The 25,678-nt window shown below is 48.5% G+C and overlaps 2 protein-coding genes and 1 pseudogene across 4 annotated transcripts; all 3 read left to right on the top strand.

Moving 5' to 3' along the window:
* The first annotated feature begins 385 nt into the window (after positions 1-385).
* Positions 386-1,466, top strand: Rpl41 (ribosomal protein L41). The gene is made up of 4 exons (NM_139083.2): positions 386-459; positions 574-598; positions 902-924; positions 1,143-1,466. The coding sequence occupies exons 2-4, from the start codon at positions 587-589 to the stop codon at positions 1,183-1,185; spliced, it is 78 nt and encodes a 25-aa protein (NP_620783.1). The 5' UTR covers positions 386-459; positions 574-586; the 3' UTR covers positions 1,186-1,466.
* Positions 1,467-1,832: 366 nt separating this feature from the next.
* On the top strand, positions 1,833-5,937 carry Zc3h10 (zinc finger CCCH type containing 10). Of its 3 annotated transcripts, none has more exons than XM_087559100.1 (3): positions 1,833-2,413; positions 2,678-2,741; positions 3,964-5,937. In XM_087559100.1, exon 3 carries the CDS (start codon positions 4,016-4,018, stop codon positions 5,321-5,323), a length of 1,308 nt encoding a protein of 435 aa, XP_087415226.1. In that variant the 5' UTR covers positions 1,833-2,413; positions 2,678-2,741; positions 3,964-4,015; the 3' UTR covers positions 5,324-5,937. The 3 variants fall into 3 exon arrangements, with proteins under 3 accessions (XP_087415226.1, NP_001178019.1, XP_087415227.1); NM_001191090.1 differs by having other exon boundaries at positions 1,842-1,885; XM_087559101.1 differs by lacking the exons at positions 1,833-2,413; positions 2,678-2,741 and adding an exon at positions 2,946-3,693.
* On the top strand, positions 12,691-13,174 carry Rps15-ps2 (ribosomal protein S15, pseudogene 2; annotated as a pseudogene).

Here is a 25,678-nt window from a genome sequence, read left to right as displayed (position 1 = left end):
GATCGGATTCACAGAGCTCCGCCTGCCTTTGCGTCTACCTCCCAGCAGATGGTAATAAAGGCGTGCACCACCAAGTCAGGGCAAAACTAGTAATTTTTACTACAAGCCACACCTATCAGTAGTAAGTAGAGATATTTACCAAAAAACTACAATTCCCATGAAGCAACGAGAAGACGGAGGTTATTTTTTTTCCGCCTACTTTTTCTCAGTCCCATACTGGAAACAGGTGCTCGCGCTGAAATAATACAATATCCTTAATATAGAAGGAAAGGTGGGGCTTGGTAACGCGCACTCAAAACATTTTCCTCTAGTAAGGCAACCGGAAGTCACTTACTGTCTCGAGCAGCCCCTCCCTAAGGGAAACAGAAGGGGCGGCTCGGAAGTGACGACACCAAGCACGCCATTAAATAGCAGTAGGCCGGACTCCCCGCTCTCTCGGTCTTAGCGCCATCTTCCTTGGTGAGTTACCGTGTTAGCTGTTGTTTCGACTTCGAGTACAATCCATTAACATCCGACCTCCACATTTACTCTCATCACAGCAGACTAACGGCAATTTCTTCCCTTTCTTTCTAGAGACTCCTGCGCCATGAGAGCGAAGGTGAGCGGTTCATAAGTGGTGAGCTTGGGCGGTAGGAAGGAATTGTGAGGCGGAAAATCAGGCAGTGAATCTCCGCCATGGTTCTTCATCGGGTTTGCAAACGGTTTGCTTCGGGTTTTCACAGAGCCGAGTACAGGCTTAAGTCGTAGCTGGAGGAAGGTGGGAAAACAAGATTCGGATCTAAAATTGAGCCAGTGCCGCACCAACTCTTGATTCTTTGTCAAACCTGTTTTCTGAGTAATGTTCTTACCCGGGCCTACTGCTAACATTCTTTTTTGTCTTCTCACATGATCGGGCTTTTAGTGGCGGAAGAAGAGAATGCGCAGGTACGTTAATTTTTTGACTTAACATTGGGGCAAAGGGGCAAAGCTTGGGGTGGGATGTTTAGAAGAAACTTAATGTGAAAATGTTTGGCGTGGAGGGACGTTTAAGCACGGTTCATCGGAGCTGGTGTTGTTTAATTTCATCGTATTTTGTACGAAGTGCAGATGGTAAATGTGGGAAGGGGAAAAAATTAACTCGGTTTGTGTGCCTGCCTTTCCAGGCTGAAGCGCAAGAGAAGAAAGATGAGGCAGAGGTCCAAGTAAACCATCTTGTGCACCCACGAAGCCTGCGGGAGCAGAAGTAAGGGATGCTGAAGCCCGGAACAAGTGGTTGGACTGTATGCTGCTGTCGGTAATAAGTCTCAGTAGACCCGGAATGTCACCTCGCCGAGATCAGCTGGGAAAATGACTACCTTCCTCACAACCAAAACAGTCCCGCTGGCCCTCTGCCCTGGACCTTTGGCATTCTGGACTAGTTCTGTTCTCTTGTGGCCAAGTGTAACTCGTGTACAATAAACCCTCTTGCTGTCAGCTGAAGAATCAAATCGCTGTTACGTGTTTTTTGCGGCTCCTTTGGGTGGGGAGTTGTGTAGTCCAGTGTAGGCAACAAGAGCCCGGGTGTTTGCGATCTGGCTGGAGCCAGTTGATTTAGTGTGCGCCTGAGTTTAAGTTAGAGTTCGTGCATTCGCAGTGCCACTTCTATGTTTTGGGGGGCCCCTGCGTAGAAGTTGACGCTGTGCGAGTTCCGGGTGCGGAGGAGTCGTGTTACCATGGTGACGCGCAAGGCTTGCTGGGAGCTTCCTGCGGTTAAGAGCACGCAATGGGACCATAGAGTGTGTTTCCGGGTCTGGTGGCTAGAGCGTCCCTTTCTTCCGCAGGAAGCGGAAGAGCCGTAGGGTGGGCGGCTCTTTGTCGAAGCTAGAGGACCGGCAGGCGGCAGCAGCAACTACGGCGGCGGCGGCAGGTGAGGGAGGCGGGAGACTTAGGTGGAGGCCGCGCCCGGAGGGGAGGAGTCGGGGATGGCCCATCGGCTGGGCTCTGCCGGGCCACACGAGCCTCCTCCAACAACCCCCCCCCCCCCCGAACCGACCTGGCTTGGCTTTTCCTCGTTACCCAGAACAGAGCCCTTTTTCTGATTGACCTCGCTTCCCGAGCAAACGCCAGCTCCGTGACGTCACAGCCCTGCCCATCCCCTCAGCTTGATGTCACCCTTAGCCCCCCTCCCCTTTCACTTCGCTTCCTTAGTGTCCTAGTCACCTGGTCCCCGGCTCAGTGCTGGCGCCGCATCACGGAGCCGGCCAAGCCAGAAGACTTCCAGGGGAACTCGTAGGACTTTTCGTGAACTCTAGGGTGTTGGGGACCGTCGTAATCACCGCCCCCAAGTCTTAGATCGCCTTCCCACTGACAGTAGTCAGTTGTTGCCCTTGTCCAGCTTTCAGGTTTGGCGTTCCGAAATCCAACCTTCTGAACCCCATATCCTTCTCATCTTGAGGTAAAGCTCCCCGAACCCTTCTGCCACCAGAAACTATTTTGTTTTTCAGTTCAGCTTCCCAATCTTTATTGGTCGGTCCTAGCCCTATCTTTATTAGGGACTTCTCCCTATGATAGGTGACTGGCACTTTGAACTCTTAAGGGAGCCTAAAAGCCACTTTTTATTAGAATTCATTTCAGTGTATGAAAACCACCTCGTAGCCCTTTCACGTTGTTTTCCTTGTTCTACTCAAATCTCCAGGTTTTTTGTTTCTTTCTTGTTCAGAACCCAGCAGTGATGTGGAGGTGGAGACTCACGGGAGCCCCGGACTTCACCTGAGCTACCTCAGGTATTAATTCTGGGATAATGGGGTGAGGAAGATTATCATATCCAGTTACCTGCTTCTGGTGGGACTTGAAATATAGGTGAGGCTCTGGAGGTATTTAGTCTTCACCCGGTCGTCATTTTTCTTTCAGTAAGGGCTTGTTTTTAACCACTTGTTTCTTTTACTCTGGGTCTGCTCTTCCCATCTTGCATATTCTTGTGTATCTCTGGCTTCTAATCTTGTTAGTTATTTTAGGGAAATCTAAAGGCAAAGTCAAGGAAACGGGTGTGAATGGGATAGGTCAAAGAAATCAAGAAAGGTACCTTTATTCCCAAACGGAAACTATGAACCTCTCCTATTTGACCTGTAGGGGGAGCCTGAGTATTTAGGGAACATTTAGAAGATTAGACACGTGTTAGCAGGGACTCCCAGTCTTACTTAGGGGTAGAGAGAAGGGAGGGCTAGAATTAGGGCAGTGGATCTACATTCCAGACCTCTCTTGAGAAACAGGAGACTTAAAAAGCTTTTATAGAGTCTATAAATAAAGAGGATTTGTATGGGGTAAGGAGTGCTATGGTTTGATATTAGTCGGAGTGCAGTGGGGTGGAGAATGGGGAAAGAAAGGTCACCGTTCCTGTGAAATTAACCCCTTCCCACCTTGAGCATCCCACAGTTTGTCCTAGGATCTAGAAGTAGAAAGTTCAGGTCAGAGCTTCTTCCCCGAAATGAGGGTGTTTGTGTGTGGAACAGACTGGGAGATGAACAGGTTTAAGGATGACCCTGTAACTAGTGACACCAGTCTTTTTACCAAGGGTTTCTACAATTCATGGAGACTTGCTGAGTTCACATTGAAGAGGGATTAAGGGAAGTTCTGTTTCTGGTGTCCCTTCATCCACGAGTTCTCAGAGCAAAATAGCCCAGTGTTCACACACCAACACCTGCTTTAGTTTCTCTCCCACGACTTAGAAGAGAGAAGGTAAAACCTCACACTGCCCCCCTCCCCCTCCCCGGCTCATGTTAGTAAGAGAAGTGGCTTCAGCCCAGCTCTCTCCCTCTTCTGTTAGCCAGGCAAGTGTGAATCACTCCAAATGAGACCAGGTGCACAAGGGCCTAGGCGGGGCTCTGGCAAGGCAGCTGGGCCGGCTGGGCTTCTCCTTGGGCTCTCCATCTCCAGAGCCACTGCCCCAGAGGACTGGGGGCTTCTGGAGGACCTGTTTGACACCGTTCTCTCTCTCTTTTTTAACAGTCACCAAGAGTGGCGAGAGAAGAAACAAGACCCTGAGCTGGGGGGAACCAGGATGCCTGACCGGGACAGCTATGCCAACGGCACTGGGAGCAGCGGTGCAGGCCCTGGAGGTGGTAGCAGTGAGGAGGCCAGTGGAGCAGGGACAGGCAGTGGGGGGGCCACCTCAGATGCCATCTGTAGAGACTTCCTGAGGAATGTCTGCAAGCGAGGCAAGCGTTGTCGATACCGCCACCCAGACATGAGTGAGGTATCCAATTTGGGGGTAAGCAAAAACGAATTTATCTTCTGCCATGACTTCCAAAACAAGGAGTGTAGCCGTCCCAACTGCCGCTTCATCCATGGCTCCAAGGAGGATGAGGATGGCTATAAGAAAACAGGAGAGCTGCCTCCTCGGCTGAGGCAGAAAGTGGCAGCTGGGCTGGGTCTCTCACCTGCTGACCTACCCAATGGTAAGGAGGAGGTCCCTATCTGCCGTGACTTCCTCAAAGGTGACTGTCAGAGAGGAACCAAGTGCAAGTTTCGTCACCTGCAAAGAGATTTTGAGTTTGAGGCTCGAGGTGGAGGAGGCACTGGAGGTGGAGGCTCGACAGGCTCTGCTCCCCCAGGACGACGGCATGATCTCTATGACATCTATGACCTTCCGGAAAGGGGCTTTGAGGACCATGAACCGGGCCCTAAGCGCCGGAGAGGTGGCTGCTGCCCTCCTGATGGCCCCCATTTTGAGTCCTATGAATGTAACTTGGCTCCGCTCCGTGGAGTGGAGTGCAGACTGCTCGAGGAGGAGAATGCTCTGCTCAGGAAACGTGTGGAAGAACTGAAGAAGCAGGTCAGCAACCTGCTGGCCACCAATGAGGTACTTCTGGAGCAGAACGCCCAATTCCGAAATCAGGCCAAGGTCATGACCCTGAGCTCCACTGCACCCGCGACTGAGCAGACCCTGGCCCCCACCGTGGGCACTGTGGCCACTTTTAACCACGGCATTGCCCAGACTCACACTACTCTGAGCAGCCAGGCTCTACAGCCTCGGCCTGTGTCCCAGCAAGAACTTGTGGCTCCTGCTGGAGCACCAGCTGCTCCCCCAACTAATGCTGCACCTCCTGCTGCTCCACCACCCCCACCTCCACACCTGAACCCAGAGATCACACCACTGTCCGCCGCTCTGGCTCAAACCATTGCCCAGGGGATGGCACCCCCGCCTGTGTCCATGGCCCCTGTAGCTGTGTCTGTGGCCCCTGTGGCTCCTGTGGCTGTGTCCATGGCTCAGCCCTTAGCAGGGATCACAATGAGCCACACTACTACTCCTATGGTGACGTACCCCATTGCCTCCCAGAGCATGCGCATCACAGCCATGCCACACTGACAGGCCAAACGGACACTCCCTCCCTGTCATAGCACCTGAGGGCTGCGGTCAGGGGCCCTTCCCCACCCGCAGAGCCCAGCCCTCCCAGGCTCTGTCCAGAGGACCACTCAGAAACTAGGACAAGAGACTACAAGGAATATACTCGGTAGGAGCGTCTCCTGAGGCAGGGTTGTGCTGCTGTGTTCTCCCCACTCTTGAGAGGGTCGTCTCCTTCAGGCCTCAACTCAGACAGGCTTGCACAGGCGTTGAGACTGAAGCCAGCAGAAAGGGCTAAGGGACTGTGTTTTCTCACAGGAATTTGGGGGGGTGTCCCTGGTCTTATTTTCATTGTGAACAGCACAGATTCCAGCACTGATATGGGAGAGAAAGATTCCTCACCCAGAGAGAGCCAGGAAAGATGGAGAAGTGAAAGTCAGTGGTCAGGAGCAAAGACCGCACGTGAGCCTTCAGATGGTTTGGGGCCCAAAAATACTCCTGGGCCCCTGGGGAGGCCGGGACCATAGTACTCCAACCCAGAGTAGGAGAACACTCACTTACCTCGCTTGGCCTGGAAATCTGTAGGGCAGTGCCCACTACTTTCCAAAGAAATAAAAGAACGTTATTTTTTAACAAAAGTGAAAATTGCTTTGATGGCTGTTGGGGAAGATTGGAGCAGAAAGTAGATCTTATGCCAGAAAGGGGGTGGGGGGAAGACCTGCCCCCATGTAGCTGGGTAAGTTGGGACGCAGGGTAAAGATGTCAAATGGCCAAACGGGGCTTTGGTTTGGGGAAGGCACTTTCTGGGATAAAAGAAATGGAGCCACCTAGTCTAGTTTAAAAATAGCCCTGTCTGTCTCTAGTCTCTGTCTTCATGTGCTATTCCCAGGTTGCCTTGGTAACCAGGGCTCTTAGGGTCATTCAGGGGGGCAGGTACTAAGGAGGGCGTCTGTACTGAGAAATGTGATGTTGTGTAGTTAACAGATGCCCTTATTCAAACAGCAGGACAGGCGGTGCTGCCTCACCAAGCCGCTGACAGACGGCAGTTTGTCTTTCTGCTCCAACACATCTTCAGGGCCAGTGCTTTCCAGGCTTCAGAAGTGCTAGGTGTGGGGGCGCAGCTCTAATCCTAGCATTCACTCTGAAGGGGATGGGACCTAAGGATCAGGAGTTAGAGGTCAGCCTCAGCCACACAGTGAACTCCAGGTCAGCCTGAGGCCTTAACTAAAAAACGTAATAATAAAAACAATATGAGAGGGGTTGGGGATTTAGCTCAGTGGTAGAGCACTTGCCTAGGAAGCACAAGGCCCTGGGTTGGGTCCCCAGCTCTGAAAAAAAGAACCAAAAAAAAAAAAAAAAAAAAAAAAAACAATATGAGAAAGGCATTAATCCCTCCCTCCCACTGTGTCTATACAAAGACCAGAAGGTTTTAAAACACTCAAGTGTTGCCAGGGCCAGTGGCCCCATCTACAGCTAATGTAATGGGGGAGCAAACTTGGTATGAGAAATGGTGTTACATCTCTAGTTACCTATTGGCTCTCCTGTCTGGTTGATCACTCCGGGTGGTCACACATAGGATTAGAGATGGGCACTAGATCACGCTCAGACACCGAAAAAGAATGTTTTAAAACTATATGTCCCTGTAATCCCAGCTACAGAGGCTGAAGAGAGGAAAGGAAAACACTAAAGACAGGGTGTGGAGTAGAGAGATGGCCCAGCATAAAGATACCTGTTAACGGCTCTGCTGTGCTGCCTGAGTTCTACAGAGAAGAGAACCAGGGACTGGAGAGACAGCTCAGTGGTTAAGAGCACTGGCTGTTCTTGCAGAGGACCCAGGCTCAACTCCCAGCCCACAACTGTCTGTAACTCCCAATCCCAGGGCTGGCTTCTGACACCCTCACACAGATAATACATGCAGGCAAAACACCAATGAGCATAAAAGTAACATATACTTAAAAAACGAAAAACCCCGTCTTGTAGGTCGGCCTCTGAGCTTCACACGCACTTTCACACACACTATAGCCTGGCACATGCTCACACACACACCTTTTTTTTTTTTTTTTTTTTTGGTTCTTTTTTTCGGAGCTGGGGACCGAACCCAGGGCCTTGCGCTTCCTAGGTAAGCGCTCTACCACTGAGCTAAATCCCCAGCCCCTGCACACACACCTTTTTAAAATTTGATTTATTAATGTTTTTGAAACAGGTTTTCTCTAGGACTCCCTTTGTAGAGTAAACTGGCCTCCGATTCAGAGACCCACTGGCCTCTGCTTCCCCGATCGGTGGGATTAAAGTATATGCCACCATGCCTGGCAGATACAGGTTTTTAAAATGAGTAAATACTGTTTTATGTATTTCAGAAACATCTTGTTAAAATTAATGTTTGTTTGACACAATTTGGATTATTAAAAGAGACAGCTTATTAATGGTTAGTAATATTATTGCCTATACCAGCGTGAATTCTCAAATCCCACTGTTGGGGTAAATATTATTTTGGGTTTTCTACCCCACCTTAGATCATTTAGTTCCCAAAGGAAAGACATAAAGCCTTTATATTTATAATAAGCCTTAAAGCACTAGAGTCGGGCAGATATCAGCCCTCTACACTATTGTGTTAATAACCCCCAGATAATACTTGCCGTGCTCCATCTGGGCCGCTCCTACTCCAACTGGCCAGCATTCATGGCCACGTGCTCACATCCACCTACCCAGTGGACCCTCTTTCTTTCCTGCTCCCCTTTCATGCCCTCTGCCTCCAATACAAAGCCCAGGAACCAAAGCCCTGCCTACTACCTCTCTTCTACCCAGCTACAGGCTGTAGGCATCTTTAGTAACCAATCACAGATAACTTGGGGGTGGGGTTTATATAACAGAAGCATATTACTTGAGTCCCTTCTCAGCTTGAGACAACTAGACCTTGGGATACCGAATTTAACTTTACAACACATAGCAATGGACCAAATCTGAACCTCCTGCCTCCTGTCCTTTATGGAAGAAGTAAATTTGGCAACTTAGATACCAGATGCCTCGCATGAACACACTCCAGCTACTGATCACCAGCAGTGCACATGGGTTGACCAAGTTGGGTTTACTGTTCATTGCAGTGGACAGGATAGCGTACCACTGAGCATCGGAATGTGTTCCAACACGAAAGGGATAGAACAGAGGGTCTGGGGCATGATAGCACAAACGTGTAATCCCCCAACACTTGGGAGGAAGAGGCAGAAGGTGCTGTCCCAGAGGATCTTGGTTCCCAGTAGCCATATTGGGCAGTTCACAACCATCTGTACCCCATCCCTGGAGAGTCTGACCTCTGTACTCAGGGCACGTGCATTCCACGTGCACATACCCACACACAGACTCACAAGTCACACACACACACACACACACACACACACATTTTTTTTTCTTTTTTTCGGAGCTGGGGACCGAACCCAGGGCCTTGCGCTCGCTAGGCAAGCGCTCTACCACTGAGCTAAATCCCCAACCCTACACATACACATTTTTTAAGACTAGAGAAATAATTTGGCATTGGGGGATTATCGATCATATAAGTAGGCGTCTTTTTTTTTTATTAACTTGAATATTTTTTTTTTTTTTGGTTCTTTTTTTCGGAGCTGGGGACCGAACCCAGGGCCTTGCGCTTCCTAGGCAAGCGCTCTACCACTGAGCTAAATCCCCAGCCCCTTTTTTTTTTTGGTTCTTTTTTTCCGGAGCTGGGGACCGAACCCAGGGCCTTGCGCTTCTTAGGCAAGCGCTCTACCGCTGAGCTAAATCCCCAACCCCGAATATTTCTTATATACATTTCGAGTGTTATTCCCTTTCCCGATTTCCGGGCAAACATCCCCCTCCCCCCTCCCCTTCTTTATGGGTGTTCCCCTCCCCATCCTCCCCCCCTTGCCGCCCTCCCCCCAACAATCTAGTTCACTGGGGGTTCAGTCTTAGCAGGACCCAGGGCTTCCCCTTCCACTGGTGCTCTTACTAGGATATTCATTGCTACCTATGAGGTCAGAGTCCAGGGTCAGTCCATGTATAGTCTTTAGGTAGTGGCTTAGTCCCTGGAAGCTCTGGTTGCTTGACATTGTTGTACATATGGGGTCTCGAGCCCCATAAGTAGGCATCTTTAAAAGAGCAGGCTACAGGAATGTTGAAGCTTCAATGGTTAGGAGCAGATGTTTGCTTCTCTGTGGCTTACACGCTAACCTTGTTCTGTGCTTAAGATTGTGAATTAGTTTTTTGTCTTCATCATTAAGACAGTCCTAGTAACACCAAAACTGTGGCTGTGAGCCCGTGAGCTCAGTGATGAAACCTGGCTGGTTCTTTCTGGCCAGTACCTAGATGGAGGGTAGGAGAGAGAGGGAGGGAGGGAGAGAGTGTGTGTAGGGGATTAGTAGATGCTTTCTTCTCAGTGCTTAAGTCGTGCAGATAAAGAGTGCTTGCTGTGTGCATGGGTATCAAGCCTTAGAGAAGTGGCTCAGGGATTAAAAGCACTTGCTGCTCCTGCAGAGAACCCAAATTCAGTCCCAAACACCCACAGAGCAGCTCACAACTGTGTAATTCCAATTCCAGTGAACTCTAATGCTCTCTCCTAGCCTCTGAGAGTGCCAGGCGCATAAATGGTGCACATACATACATACAAGCATGCAGGCATACACTGATACATGTAAAAATAATTGTGGGGGCTGGAATGGGCTCAGTGGTTAAGAGCATTGGCTGTTCTTCCAGAGGTCCTGAGTTCAATTCCCAGCAGCCACACAGTGGCTCACAACCATCATAATGGAATCTGACAGCCTCTTCTGGCACACAGGTTCTATATGCAGGCAGATAGAGCACTCATATACAATAAATAAACCTTAAAAAAAAAAGAAAAACAACGAGAACACCACACCCCCCCACCCCCGTCAGGCAGATAAGTAGGATTTGGAGAATCGAAAAGAACACAATGTTGCATGTGGGGGATTGCAAGTTTTCAGTGATGAGCCCAAGAGCTGTTTAATTTAAAAAAGAAACAGACAACAATGGCTCTGGACAGATGGCTCCGAGGTTAAGTGTATTCTGCTTCTGCAGAGGACCAGAGTTCATTTCCTAGCAGCCATGTCAGACAGCTCACAAACACCTGTAACTAGAGTTAGGACCACGGGGAGTGGACACCTCTGGTTTTCACGGCATTCCTGTGCACATACCCATGCACATAGGCATGTATTAAAAGAAGACGGGAGGGGTTGGGGATTTAGCTCAGTGGTAGAGCGCTTGCCTAGCAAACCCAAGGCCCTGGGTTCGGTCCCCAGCTCCAGAAAAAAAGAAAAAAAAAAAAAAAGAAGAAGAAGAAGAAGAAGGGAAAGGGTGCCCTGGGTTGTGGCTGTGGCTAAGGAGGTGGAGTGTGTGTTTGGCAGGCACAAGGCCCTGGGTTCCACCTCGTACACTTAAGTGTGGTGTCTGGAGCTTGTAATCACAGTACTCAGAAGTGGGAGGCAGAGGGTCCTAAGTCCAAGATCATTCTCAGCACCTATGAAGTTCTAGGCTAATGTAGGCTGCAGGAGGAGCCTGTCTGAAAAACAAAACAAGGGCTGGAGAGATAGCTCAGTGGTTAGGAGCACTGAGTTCAAATCCCAGAAACCACATGGTGGCTCACAACCATCTGTAATGGAATCTGATGCCCTCTTCTGATGTGTCTGAAGACAGTGACAGTGTACACATATAAATAAAATAAATAAATCATTAAAAAAAAAAGGGGGGGCTGGGGATTTAGCTCAGTGGTAGAGCGCTTACCTAGGAAGCGCAAGGCCCTGGGTTCGGTCCCCAGCTCCGAAAAAAAGAACCAAAAAAAAAAAAAAAAAAAAAAAAAAAAAAAAAAAAAAAAGCCAGGCACACCTTTAATCCCAGCTCTCAGAAGCAGAGGCAGGAAGGAAGATCTTTTGAGCTAGTATCTGTTCCAGTCCAGTCAGAGCTACATAGAGAAACTTTGCCTTTAAAAAAGAAAGAGGAAGGGCTGGAGAGATGGCTCAGCGGTTACGAGCACCCGACTGCTCTTCCAGAGGTCCTGAGTTCAATTCCCAGCAACCACATGGTGGCTCACAACCATCTGTAATAGGATCCGATGCCCTCTTCTGGTGTATCTGGTGTACAGCTACAGTGTACTTATATATATGAAATAAATAAAATCTTTAAAAAAAATAAAAAAGAAAAAAGAAAGAGGAAGGGCTGGAGAGATGGCTCAGCGGTTACGAGCACCCGACTGCTCTTCCAGAGGTCCTGAGTTCAATTCCCAGCAACCACATGGTGGCTCACAACCATCTGCAAAGAGATCCGATGCCCTCTTCTGGTGTATCTGGTGTACAGCTACAGTGTACTTATATATAATAAATGAATAAATCTTTAAAAAATAAAAAAAAGGAAAAGAAACAAATATAAAAGATAATAAAAACTATCCTAGATTAGATTATAAAAACCCGTCTGGGCAATAGTGGTAGTGGTACACACCTTTAATCCCAGCACTAAGGAGGCAGAAGCAGGTGGATCTCTAGTTCAAGGCCAGCCCGGTCTACAGAGAGTTTCAGACAGCCAGAGCTACACAGAGAAACCCTATCTGGTGTGCATGAAGACAGAGGGTTAGAGACGCAGTTTGTTGGTAGAGTGTTTGCCTAGCACACAGGAAGTCCCATGAAGTGCGACTATTGCTACACACCCTTGCCCTTGCCCTCAGAAGTGAAGGCAGGAGGATCAGAAGCATCAAGACCAACTTTGATTGCATAGTGAGTTTGAGACTATCATGAGTTGAGATGACTTAAATAAATGAGCGCCAGCAACATGACTTGGTGGGTAAAGGTGTTTACCACGAGCCTGACAACCTGAGTTTATAAATCTTTTTTTTTTTTTTTTTTGGTTCTTTTTTTTTTCTTCGGAGCTGGGGACCGAACCCAGGACCTTGCGCTTCCTAGGTAAGCGCTCTACCACTGAGCTAAATCCCCAGCCCCCACAACCTGAGTTTAATCTCCAGGACCCACATGGTGAAGGAGAGAACTGACTCCTACAAGTTGTCCTCTGACCTCTACACACAAAATAAAATGTAATTTAAAGGATTAACAATTCCATAGATCTCTATGTCTCTGCAGCCTGGTCTACAGTGCAAGTTTCAGGACAGTCATGGTGACACAGAGAAACCCTGTCTTGAAAAAACAATAAAGGGCTGGAGAGATGGCTCAGTGGTTAGGAGCACTGACTGAGTTCAAATCCCAGCATCCACATGGTGGCTCACAACCATCTGTAATGAGATCTGATGCCCTCTTCTGGTGTGTCTGAAGAGAGTGACAGTGTACTTGTATATAATAAATAAAATCTTTAAAAAAAAAAAAGAGAGAGAGAGAGAAAAACCAGTAAAGACCAACTACTCCTTCCTTTTCCGAGCAGCCGCCAAGATGGCCGAAGTGGAGCAGAAGCGAACCTTCCGCAAGTTCACCTACCGTGGCGTGGACCTCGACCAGCTGCTGGACATGTCCTATGAGCAGCTGATGCAGTTGTACAGCGCCCGGCAGAGACGGCGCCTGAACCCAGGCCTGCGGAGAAAGCAGCATTCACTGCTCAAGCGCTTGAAGAAGGCCAAGAAGGAGGCGCCACCCATGGAGAAGCCGGAGGTGGTGAAGACCCACCTTAGGGACATGATCATTCTGCCCGAGATGGTCGGCAGCATGATGGGTGTGTACAACCGCAAGACCTTCAACCAGGTGGAGATCAAACCCGAGATGATCGGCCACTACCTGGGCGAGTTCTCCATCACCTACAAGCCTGTGAAGCACGGCCTGCCCGGCATTGGCGCCACCCACTCCTCCCGATTTATCCCCCTCAAGTAGTGGGGACAATAAAGACTCGTTTTCAGCCCTGAAAAAAAAAAAAAAAAAAAGACCAATTACTCTTCTGGTGTGTCTGAAGACAGCAACAGTGTATTCACATAAAAATAAATCTTTTAAAAGAAAAAGTTCAAGGTCAAAGGCTGGAGAGATGCCTCAGCGGTTAAGAACAGTGGTTGTCCTTGCAGAGAGGGTCTCCGTTAGTTTCAAGTGCCCACATGGTGGTTCACAATTATCTATAATTCTAGTTCTCGTGACCTGCACAGGCATGAGGCATGTCTGTGGTGCACACACATACACTCACCAAAAACATTCATACACACAAAAGCTTTCTTTTGAAAAGGTCAAGCTGAATGGTGGTGGCACACACCTTTAACCCAAGCATTTTGGAGACAGAAGCAGGAGGATCTTTGTGGATTTGAGGTCTACAGTGCTAGTTCTGGGACAACTAGGGCTACACAGAGAGGCCCTGTCTCAAGAAAAGGAGGAGGAGGGGCTGGGGATTTAGCTCAGCGGAAGAGCGCTTGCCCTAGGGAGCGCAAGGCCCTGGGTTCGGTCCCCAGCTCCGGAGAAAAAGAAAAAAAAAAAAAAAAAAAAAAAAAGAGAAAAGGAGGAGGAGAAGGAGAACTGGAAGAATTGCTCAGTGGTTAAGTGCACTGATAGGTTACTCTTCCAGAGGATAAGTCTTGATCTCCAGCACCAACAGGGCTGCTCACAGCAGGCTGTAACTCCAGCTCCCATTACGGCCTCTTCCGGCTTCGGTAGGTTCTGCAAACAAGTGGTGAGGGACATGTATGTACTCCTGAACACACAAATACCCACAAAATAAATTAACAACGATGAATACAAGGTCAACCTTGGCCACTTAGATGGGGAGGGGAACACCCATATAGAAGGGGAGGGGTTGGGGGATGTTGGCCCTTGGGAAGGAGAATAACAATCGAAATGTAAATAAGAAATACCCAAGTTAATAAAGATGGAGAAAAAAAAAAGAAACTGCTGACTTAACCTGATAAACCAGTGAGTTCTTTAGGTTTTATTTTAAGGAGCATGAGTGGTACTCAAACAGCCTAGGAGCCAAAGTGTCACCTCGATGAGCATGATGGTTTCCACAGAGCTGCGTAGATGAGGTTTTCCAGGCCCATGGGAAACATACTGGAGCATCTCCTGAGACCACATGAAACTGGGCAGACTGGCGCAGGAGGAAGTGAGCTGCCGGACTCTCATGTGGAAGGGTCTAATGACCCTACACCAGCCATGGGGCAACTTCAGGCTGAAGATCTTGGGGAGGAATTTTTTTTTTTCTTTTCTTTTTTTCGGAGCTGGGGACCGAACCCAGGGCCTTGCGCTTGCTAGGCAAGCGCTCTACCACTGAGCTAAATCCCCAACCCCGGGGAGAAATTTTTATAGGGTGGGAATCTAATCTACAGTTTTGTGGGGTAGCTGTTCTGGTCAAAACAGATAGGAGAGAGCTAAAAGTGGAGCCTCACATCAAGTTGCCAAGATGGCAAGTGGTAGAGACCAGCATAGCCAAAATGGCTGCATCATATAGGAATCAGAGAAGCTAGGGGAAGAGCGGGCCAGCCTCTGGTTTGAAGAGCTTGAGGTAGGTGGGAGGGCATACCAGCCAGGAGGACTCTGTAACAGAAGTCCTGAGGGTAACTGCTGGCCTGAGTCCCCTTTGGTGTGTGAACAGGCACCTCGGGTAGTCCACTTGTCTTGAGTTTGAGACCTGACAATGAGTGCCTTCTGTTCTTGTAGAGGGACCAAACTACCACCATCTTTAAACGTTCTTCAGGGCCTGCCCACAGAAGCTCATCACAGCTGGGCTATCCCTCCTAGAAGGCAGGAAGGTCACGGACCCTCACCTGAGTATCCAGCCAGTCCTGCCAACCGACTACATGCAATTCTGCCCAATTGCTTTGGGTTCATGGCTCCTGGGGGAGGGGCTAGAGGATACAAGTGGAAAGGCTGAGGGGGGGGGTCTTCTCTATGCATCTGGAGAAGCCATCATCCCTCCTGGGTGCAGACCTTCCAGTGTGGCTGCTTTAAGGTCACCTGTGCTCCTGCTCATAATCTCTCATTCACTGCTCTGTAAGTAAGCCTAATAGTTCCCTGGTTCCCGGGTGAACTTTGGTGGAATTGTACCTTGGTTTGTCTTTGGAATGTTAGAATGAAGAATAGACACCATGTATATCTCCCTAGGGAAAGAATTTTTCCAACGCTTGGCACAGTGTGAGCAGACAGCTGAAGTGTCACTGTCTGCAGGTAGAATTGCAGAGGCAATTATGACATGGTGGCCTGACTCTCTAGCATTTGTGGAGGATACTGACCATGTAACCGTGGTTACTTGCGGACACTTGAAGGTAGGGCATCTGGAGGGGGATCCCTGCTGACCTCTTCTCTGTGATACAAGGCAGCATGACTGCTTGAGGAGTGGGGTCCACCACATGAGTATGGAGAGTCCCTGAGAGAGTAGCACACCAGAGCAGAAACAGAAGTGGGCTACTGCTGGGGGTAACAGGAAATAAGTTCTGGGCCACACATGGTGACACACGCACACTTTTAATCCCAGCACTTAGGGAGTAAAGGCATGTGGATCTCTATGAGTTTGAAGCCAGCCTGGGCTACATAGTGAAACCTCAAACAATCATAACAACAACAAAAAGAAAAGGAAATAGCTAACTTGTGGAGCCAAGTTCAGTGAGACGGTCCTTTTGTTTAAGGAAGGAATTGCACGCATGCAAGGCTTCCACCATGCTAGCCCTTGAGTTGGCAGGGAAAGTGGGTGAAGGAGAGGATGAGCTGCAGACATTGGCTTGCCAGTTCTCATAGCTGGAAGGTCAAGGGTTAAAAAATGCAAATCGGGGCTGGGGATTTAGCTCAGTGGTAGAGCGCTTACCTAGGAAGCGCAAGGCCCTGGGTTCGGTCCCCAGCTCCGAAAAAAAGAACCAAAAAAAAAAAAAATGCAAATCAACTCTGCCTTAACAAACCCTCTTCCTGGGACACCCAAACTCGGAGGCCATGGGAGAAGTTAGGGAGTGAGAAGGAAGGAGCAACGCAGAAACCCCCAACTCCCCTCATGTCTAACCTTCATTATAGAAGGAGGGAAAATCCACGGACAGAACGCACACAGGGTCTCAGTAGAACTCTAGTGCAGGAGACCAGACGAACTCATAACCTGAGAAGGCTCACGAGAGTCAATCTGAAGGACTGCCTGCCTCTCGGCAGCCATTGCAGGCACTCAGGTTACTTGAAGGCAAGTGTGGTAAGATGTGCACTGAGCCCACATTTCTAAGGGAGAAGCTGGGTGAGACTTGGTTCTCAGAAGGCACTGGTGATAAAACTGTACAGGTGCAGAAGAACAAGCTTGTCCTGGGGATATGTGAATATGGGGATATGGGAATGTGTCCAGACTAACCTGGGCACATTTCTCTCCTGCAAAAGGTTATGCCAGGGGTATAGATGGGTGCCCCGGCAAGGGCATCCCCCAGAAAGAAGCATGGTGTGTGAAGAAGCAACTGCTTCAGCTGTAGCCATAGTGCCAACTCGGAGCCTCTCTGACCCAAAGACCCAGCCTGAGCAGCAGGTCGCGCAGCAGGAGTAGGACCATGTGGTGGTTTGTATCTGCTCGGCCCAGGGAATGGCACTATTTGGAGGTGTAGCCTTGTTGGTGTAGGTGTGTCAGTATGGGTGTGGGTTTTAAGACCCTCATCCAAGCTGCCTGGAAGTCAGTCTTCTCCTAGCAGATGAAGATGTAGACTTCTCAGCTCCTCCTGCACCAGGCCTGCCTGGATGCTGCCGTATCCCACCTTGATGATAATGGACTGAACCTCTGAACCTGTAAGCCGGCCCCAATCAAATGTTGTCCTTATAAGAGTTGCCTTGGTCGGGGTTGGGAATTTAGCTCAGTGGTAGAGCGCTTGCCTAGCAAGCCCAAGGCCCTGGGTTCAGTCCCCAGCTCCGAAAGAAAAAAAAAAAAAAGAGTTGCCTTGGTCATGGTGTCTGTTCACAGCGGTAAAACCCTAAGACAGACTTCATCCCCTTGGTAAGCAGTGTGAGCTAGCGCCACTAAGTTCATCAGGGGTGAGGAAACTCATTTGTTTCCAACTTTAATGCCTCCTTAGCTGTGAATGTCTTCCGTCTGGGCCTTCCTCAGAACACATGGTAGTGGACTTTCCCAGTGCTCCATCAGGTCATCCCCACAGTCCCTCTAGTCATTATGGCATAGTGATTTGGAACTATGCATCACTGTTCCACAGATCCTCCTGCAGCCGCAGTTCTCAACCTTCCTACTGCTTCCACCTTTTTTTTCTTTTTTCTTTTTTTTTTTTTTTCGGAGCTGGGGACCGAACCCAGGGCCTTGCGCTCGCTAGGCAAGTGCTCTACGCTCTACCACTGAGCTAAATCCCCAACCCCCTGCTTCCACCTCCCCCACCACCACCACTGAGCTAAATCCCCAACCCCCTGCTTCCACCCCCCCACCCCCACCCCCCCCACCCCCCCCCCCCCCCGGAGCTGGGGACCGAACCCAGGGCCCCAGGGCCTTGCGCTCGCTAGGCAAGCGCTCTACCGCTGAGCTAAATCCCCAACCCCTGCTTCCACCTTTTAATACAGCTCCTCATGTTCTGATGACCCCCAACCATAAGAGCATCTTCTCGATACTACTGTTATGAGTTGTAATGTAATTATCAGTGTTTTCTGACTGTCACAGGTGACTCCTGTGAAAAAGGTCTTTCAACCCCTGAAGGGGTTGAGACCCACCAATTGAGAACCGCTGATCTATAGAAAAGTTCTGTCCTATAGAGACAGCATAATGCTAATCTTTGAGTATTTTACAGATTTAGAGACATGTGAGAGCTTTATGTTTGTATAAGACCCAAGTGACACTCAACCAAGGTGATTAGGAAACTCTGCCACAGACAGGGCCTGTGCATGGGAAAGAGTGAACAAAGGTATCCTGTGAGAGTAGAATTAGATGCTTCCAGAAGCCATAAGCCTGCTAGTTGGGAGTCCTAGTACCATGGGTCATCTCCCAGAGTTGTTGGCTGCAGAAGGCCTACAGGCACCAGAAACAAAGACTGCTGACAGGCTGTTGGTTGCAGTGGTAACCTGCTGCTGGTGTCACACACTTCAGTGAAGACTTGGAGAAATAAAGCTAGGATTGGGCAGGAACTAGTTGCCTGGGGTTCATGGATCTTGGGGGAGGGGCTAGAGGATACAAGTGGAAAGGCTGAGGGGGAGGGGTCTTCTCTATGCATCTGGAGAAGCCATCACCCCTCCTGGGTGCAGACCTTCCAGTGTGGTTGCTTTAAGGTCACCTGTGCTCCTGCTCATAATCTCTCACTCACTGCTCTGTAAGTAAGCCTAATAGTTCCCCGGTTCCCAGGTGAACTTTGGTGGAATTGTAGTTTAGTTTGCCTGTGGAGCTTTAGAACTGTTCAGGCAGAGGACCTGAGTTCGGTTCCTAGCGCCCAAGTCAGCAGCTCCCACTCACCTGTTAGTCTAGATACGCATATGCGTACCCATGCACGAGCACACACAGACAGACACGCTTTTAAAAACCACATGGTCGGGGCTGGGGATTTAGCTCAGTGGTAGAACGCTTGCCTAGTGAGCACAAGGCCCTGGGTTCAGTCCCAAGCTCCGAAAAAAAAGAAAAACAACAACAAAACAAACAAACAAACAAACAAACAAACCACATGGTCGAGTGTGTTGTTCACACCTGTAATTCCTGCACTTGAAAGGCTGAAGTCAGAGGATCAGGAACTCAAAAACAGCCTTAGCACATAGCAGGTTCCAAGGTGCCTTGGGGTGCAAGAAATTCTAGACAGGCTGGAGAGATGGCTCAGCAATTAAGAGCACTGACTGCTCTTCCAGGGGTCCTGAGTTCAAATCCCAGCAACCACATGGTGACTCACAACCATCTGTAATGGGATCTGATGCCCTCTTCTGGTGTGTCTGAAGACAGCGACAGTGTACTCACTCACATTAAATAAATAAATCTTTTTTTAAAAAAATCATTTAAAAAAAGAAAAAGAAAAAGATGCTCACAACCCTAAGTAACTCAAGTTCCAGGGGAATGATTGGGACATACAAGCAAGGCAAAACACTCGTGTGCTCGTGTGTGTGTGTGTGTGTGTGTGTGTGTGTGTGTGTGTGTGTGTAAAGGACTGGGGCCAGCAGCCAGCATTCCAGTAGTCCATCTGACTCCCTAGTATAAGCCATAGAGCTATCCAAGGACAGGAGCACTGTGCGACAGACAGTAGTAGCTTTCGAAGATGAGTACAGAAGAAAGCATCATCAAATCCTGTCTCCCCTGCCGTCTTCCAGAGTGTGCTGAGATCAAGTACTGTCCGACCCTGTGCTTCCCGTCAGAGTTTTTGTACACAACCGCAAATCCAGGAAGTGTAGGTACTCTGCTCAACTCTCGTCAAGACGCGGCCTCTTACAGCTTATGAGCACCAGGTGGCGCTTGAGGCACAATATTGACAACAGATGGAGCCCCACCCTGTTTGTGTGGTTAAGGCATGACACCTTAGATCCTGGGTCCTAGCTGGGACAAAACCGTCCTGAAGATGTTCTGTGAAGGTGTCACGACGTGGTGGGTGGAGGAAGAAGAGAAAGAAATGCATACACCTCTAGAGCTCAGACTGTCAATTCCCCAAGAGCCTTTCGTTCCCTGAGGTGCTGTGCAAGTTTTTGTGTGAGGAAGTTCCTTACTTTGCCATGATGTTATTCCCGCCAAGCAGAACAACCATCTCACCTCCAACCTCTTCTGTTTCTATCTGCTCACATCTGGAAATGTGGAGAACCTGAGTAAAAGAGAGAATTGTGCTCAGGGAGTCTAGATCCTGCCAGGCCTGGGGCTGTAGAGAAAGGGAAGTAAAACTGAACAGTACTTTTTGATGCAGAATAGATTTTGAGTCTTCGTTTTTCTGCTTAGCAGGGGAAGTGGGGTTGGTTAGAAGAGAGAGATTGGGTCTGTAGCTGTGTGTCTCAGTCACTATTCTATTGCTGTGAAGAGACACCATGACCAAGGTAGCTCTTTTTTTCTTTTTTTTTTCTTTTCTTTTCTTTTCTTTTTTTTTCGGAGCTGGGGACCAAACCCAGGGCCTTGCGCTTGCTAGGCAAGCGCTCTACCACTGAGCTAAATCCCCAACCCCCCAAGGTAGCTCTTAAAAAAGACAGCATTTAACGGGAGGCTTGCTTACAGCTTTAGAAGTCTAGTCTGGGGCTGGAGAGATGGCTCAGTGGTTAAGAGCACCGACTGCTCTTCCAGAGGTCCTGAGTTCAAATCCCAGCAACCACATGGTGGCTCACAACCATCTGTAATAGGATTTGATGTCCCCTTCTGGTGTGTCTGAAGACAGCTACAGTGTACTCATATACGAAATAAATAAATAAATCTTAAAAAAAAAAAAAAGAAGTCTAGTCTGTTACATCATGCAGGGGGAGCTTGGCAGCCCCTGCTGGACAAGTATCTAAGAGCGTACGTCTTCATGGGCAGGCTGTTTGTTTGTTTTGTTTTTGTTTTTTTTTCCGGAGCTGAGGACCGAACCCAGGGCCTTGCGCTTCCTAGACAAGCGCTCTACCACTGAGCCAAATCCCCAACCCCAGGCATGGACTTTTGAACCCTCCAAGCGCACACCCTCGGTGACAGGCTTCCTCCAGGAAAGCCACACCTCTTAATCCTTTTTTTTTTTTTTTAAAGATTTATTTATTTCATATATATGAGCACACTGTAGCTGTCTTAGACACACCAGAAGAGGGCATCAGATCCTATTACAGATGGTTGTGAGCCACCATGTGGTTGCTGGGAATTGAACTCAGGGCCTCTGGAAGAGCAGTCAGTGCTCTTAACCCCTGAGCCATCTCTCCAGCCCTCTTAATCCTTTTCAAGTAGTGCCACTCCCTGGTGACTAAGCGTTCAAATCCAAGACCCTATGGGGGCCACTCTCATTCAAACCACCACAACTTGGTGACTTTTATCTGGCTATGCTTGGAGCTGTGTTTCATCAAAGTTGCTTTAAACCTTCTCAAGCCCCACCGTCTATCCTCAGCTCAGCTAGACTTTGGCCCTGGGTCTGCTAGGTCTTAGAGGACCAGGAGATGGTGGATAACTCTGGAAAGGTCAAGTAACTCACAGGCACTCCTCGTCTTTTTTTAGATAGTCTCAGGTAACCCAGGCTGACCTTGACTCTCTAGTCCTCCTGCCCCCACCCCTGAGTACTGAGATTACAGGTGTATGCCACCACCATACCTGGTTTTATGTGGTGTTAGGGATGGGACTCACGGTCTTGTGTGTGCTAGGTACTTAGTTTGGATTTCTATTAATGTCGAAAAGCACCATGACCAAAAGGCAAGTTAGGGAGGAAAGGGTTTAATCAGCCTCACTTCTACATTGTAGTCTATCAGTGAAGGAAGTCAGGACTGGAACTCAAACAGGGCAGGAACCTGGAGACTGGAGACGATAGAGGTCATGGAGGGATGTTACTTACTGGCTTGCTCCCCATGGCCTGCTCAGCCTGCTTTCTTTCTTTCTTTCTTTCTTTTTTTCTTTCTTTCTTTCTTTTTTTAAATACACAGAGTGGAATCTTTTTTTTTAAAGATTTTATTTTATATTTTTGAGTACACTCATTGCAGATGGTTGTGAGCCACCATGTGGTTGCTGGGAATTGAACTCAGGACCTCTGGAAGAACAGTCAGTGCTCTCAACTGCTGAGCCATCTCTCCAGCCCCTTCAGCCTGCTTTCTTATTGAATCCAGGACCTCCCCTTACAGGGATGGCTCCACTCACAATGGGCTGGGCCCTTCCACATTGATCACTAAGTAAAAAACATCCTACAGCTGAGTCCTAAAGAGACATTTTCTCGATTGAGGCTCCTTCCTCTCTGATGTCTAATTTGTGAAAAGTTTGATATAAATCAGTACACCAGGCGAGTACTCAACCAATTGAACAATTTCCTCAAGTAATCTTTACCTGTCAGTTTGATCAGGGAAGTCGTGGGTTTGGACTCCAACCAGCAAAGGGGACTTCACCATAGAGAGAATGTCCTACTGTCTTCAAGGGAGGCCACTGGTCAGGGAAAGGAATTAGAGACACCTCAAGACCAAGTTCTCAGCACAAAGGAGATTGATTTGCCCCAGAGGGACAAGGGACAAAGGCCTGCCTCTGGATGGAGAGGAGACAGATGAAGCCTGTAGGCAAATGGTGGTTTATAAAGGGGTAACCTCATGTTAGGACGAGTTGGTTAATTTTGATTAAGAGTGTTGATTAGGGTAGCAAGGGGGGGTTTCTCATTGCTGGACCTAATACTTTGGAAGCTGGACCTTGTTGATTTGTCTCAGGAATGTGTCAGTGTCCAAATAAGGGAACAGACCTAGGGAGCGAGCAATTCCCTAGGGGGGAATGCAATCTTTTTTTTTTTTTTTTTTTTTCTATTCTTTTTTTCAGAGCTGGGGACCAAACCCAGGGCCTTGCCCTTGCTAGGCAAGCGCTCTACCACTGAGCTAAATCCCCAACCCCAGGAATGCAATCTTAACAGTTTAGCAAGGCAGAGGGAAGGAAGGAAGGAAGGACAAGGCCTGACCAAGCCAAGTTTTCACTCTTTGGCCAGCAAGACCAGCAAGACTATTCTAGTAGATCCCACAACTGGTAGAAAAGAACGAAAAACTAAACAGTTCTTCCCAAGTCCCTACAAGTAGCGCCTGAGGACCCTAACGAGAACAAAATGTGTTCATTTTCTGGCCACTTATCTGGTCTTAAAGACCCAGGAAAATGTAACCAAAATGATAATGCCACAAAATAAAATTCTACAAATCCCCAACCAGGATTCTTTTTTTTTTTTTTTTTTTAAGATTTATTTATTATATATAAGTACACTGTAACTCTTCAGACACACCAGAAGAGGGCATCAGATTCCATTACAGATGGTTGTGAGCCACCATGTGGTTGCTGGGATTTGAACTCAGGACCTCTGGAAGAGCAATGAGTACTCTTAACCACTGAGCCATCTCTCCAGCCCCCCCAATCAGGATTCTTACCCTGACCTGGTCTAGTTCGGGTCACCAATGCTCTTAAAGTCCTAAAAGACAGTAATTCAGTTAACTAGCTATAGCCCATATAAAAGCCTTAATTGTCCATTGTAGAGAGGACCTCTTGTGCAGTGTATAGAAGCATCATCGGGGTTGGGGATTTAGCTCAGTGGTAGAGTGCTTGCCTAGCAAGCGCAAGGCCCTGGGTTCGGTCCCCAGCTCTGAAAAAAAGAAAAGAAAAAAAAAAAAAAAGAAGCATCATCACCTGTTAATAAAAAGCCTACGGCCAATGAACTGAAGCAGGATATAGGAGGTGGGACATCCGGCAGAGAGAGAGTATTCTGGGAAATAGTCGGCCACGGGGAGATTCACCCGGAACTCTGCAGAGAGGGTCGCAAGAATCTGAGAAGAGGTAACCAACCAGGTGGCAGGACTTAGAATAAACAGGTAATTAAATTATGAGCTAGGCAGGGAAAAAGCCACAGCTTATGGCTGAAGCATTTATTCATGAATATTAGGTAGAGTCATTACTTCTGAGAACAAAGAGGCTGGGTGGAAAAGCCTGTGATTACAGTCCTCGGCCCTCCTAACTTTGGAGAGCCTTCTGCGGAGTCTCAGGTGACAAAATCACTAGCTAGGAACCTGCTGTTTTACCATCCCATAGTCAAACTTAAACCCTGCTGCCTTCTGCCAGGCCTTAATGCTAGCTCACAGACGGGAAGATGCTATTAGCCCAGAGAAAGCAACCATTGCCATCAACCCCAGTCTTCTGCCGCTGAGAAGTTCTCAAAGTCCAAGCGAGCAAAGGATGTCAAAGTCTGGCCACGGTCGGTCACCACTGTTCCCCATCTTAAAGGTCAGATCAACGGTGCTAACCAGCACTAACCCACACACCTCTCAACCTTGAAAGAGTTCCCCAGTGATACCACCCGGCTGGCAGCCACGACGAAATGCAGAAACAAACAAAAGCCCAACACTAAAGCCAAAATAAGGAGGCAAGAGCCAGTGCGGCGGTTACATGTCTGCCACCGAGCCTGACTGCCCAAGGACCAAGGTGCGCACTGCTGGAGAGAGGCAAGTCAGCTAAGTCCTCCACTGGCCTTCACTCCCCAACGCCAACAATGGCGGCACGTGCCTTTGATCTCAGCACTCAGAAGGCACAGGCAAGCTGATCTCTGAGTTCCAGGCCAGCTTGGTCTACAGAGTGAGTTCCAAGGAAGCCAGGGCTACACAGAGAGACCCTGTTTTGAAAAACCAAAAAATGAAAATAAAAATAAAATGAAAGTAAATGTTTTAAAACACACAAACAGAACAGAACAAAACTTCCTCTCTCTAAAAAGCAGACCTGACAATTACTTGTGGTGTCAACCGATGCCTAACTTAACGCCTAATGAGCATCATCCCAAACAGCCAGCACCCTCTCAGGGCTGTGGTTCTGAGAATCCATTCACTGTATTTGTGTTTCTGGCCATGGGGTGTGTGTGTGTGTGTGTGTGTGTGTGTGTGTGTGTGTGTGTGTGTGTGTTTACTTACGGGGAAGGTGGTTCAAGACAGGATCTCTCTCTGTTGCCCTGGCTGTTCTGGAACTTGCTCTGTAGACAGGACCGGCCTGTCTTGGCCTCCTAAGTGCTGAGATTAAGGTGTCTGTCACCATGCCCAGCATATTCTTTTTTTTTTTTTTTTTTTTTGGTTCTTTTTTTCGGAGCTGGGGACCGAACCCAGGGCCTTGCGCTTCCTAGGTAAGCGCTCTACCACTGAGCTAAATCCCCAGCCCCCAGCATATTCTTTAAATTTTTTTATTTTATCTGTAAGGGTTTGACCCCATCTTGGAGTCAGCTTAGAACACCTCAAGACGTAAGGTATCAGCACAAAGATTTATTATGCAAGAGGGGGTGCAGAGGAGAGGGGAAATCAAAGACAGCAAGTAGCAGATGTTTTTTGCAGGAGTGGGGTTTTTTTTTTTTAAAGATTAATTGATTGGTTGATTGATTATATATAAGCACACTGTTGCTGTCTTCAAACACATCAGAAGAGGACATTAGATCTCATTACAGATGGTTGTGAGCCACCAGGTGGTTGCTGGGATTTGAACTCAGGTCCTCTGGAAGAGCAGTCAGTGCTACAGTCAGTGCTCTTAACCACTGAGCCAGCTCTCCAGCCCAGGGGTGGGGTTTTTAAGGGGAAAAAGAAGTCTTTGAGTTGGTAAATCCTGATTGGACATGTTCGCCAAATAATGAATTGTGATTGTTGGACCTTGGTGATCATCCCAGGAATGAGTCAGCAGCCAAATAAGGGAACAGACCTAGGGGGCGAGCTTTCAGAATGTAGTGCATTAGTTTAGCACGGGCGACAGCAGTGGGCTGGGAAGACCTGTCTGCAGTGCTTGAGCCTGCTAGAGAGCCCTTCGTTCCCTTCTTTTTGTTTTATTATCAGGTCATTAGGAATTTGCCAGTTGGCATTGTTCTCTCTGGTGATTTCCACCACACTGGGCTGTCATTGT

This window comes from Rattus norvegicus, chromosome 7, assembly GCF_021556685.1.
Source record: "Rattus norvegicus strain SHRSP/BbbUtx chromosome 7, alternate assembly SHRSP_T2T, whole genome shotgun sequence".
In the NCBI taxonomy this organism is placed as follows: domain Eukaryota; kingdom Metazoa; phylum Chordata; class Mammalia; order Rodentia; family Muridae; genus Rattus; species Rattus norvegicus.
Note: the sequence above shows the minus strand (reverse complement) of the source record. Positions and strands in the feature narration are given on the sequence as shown.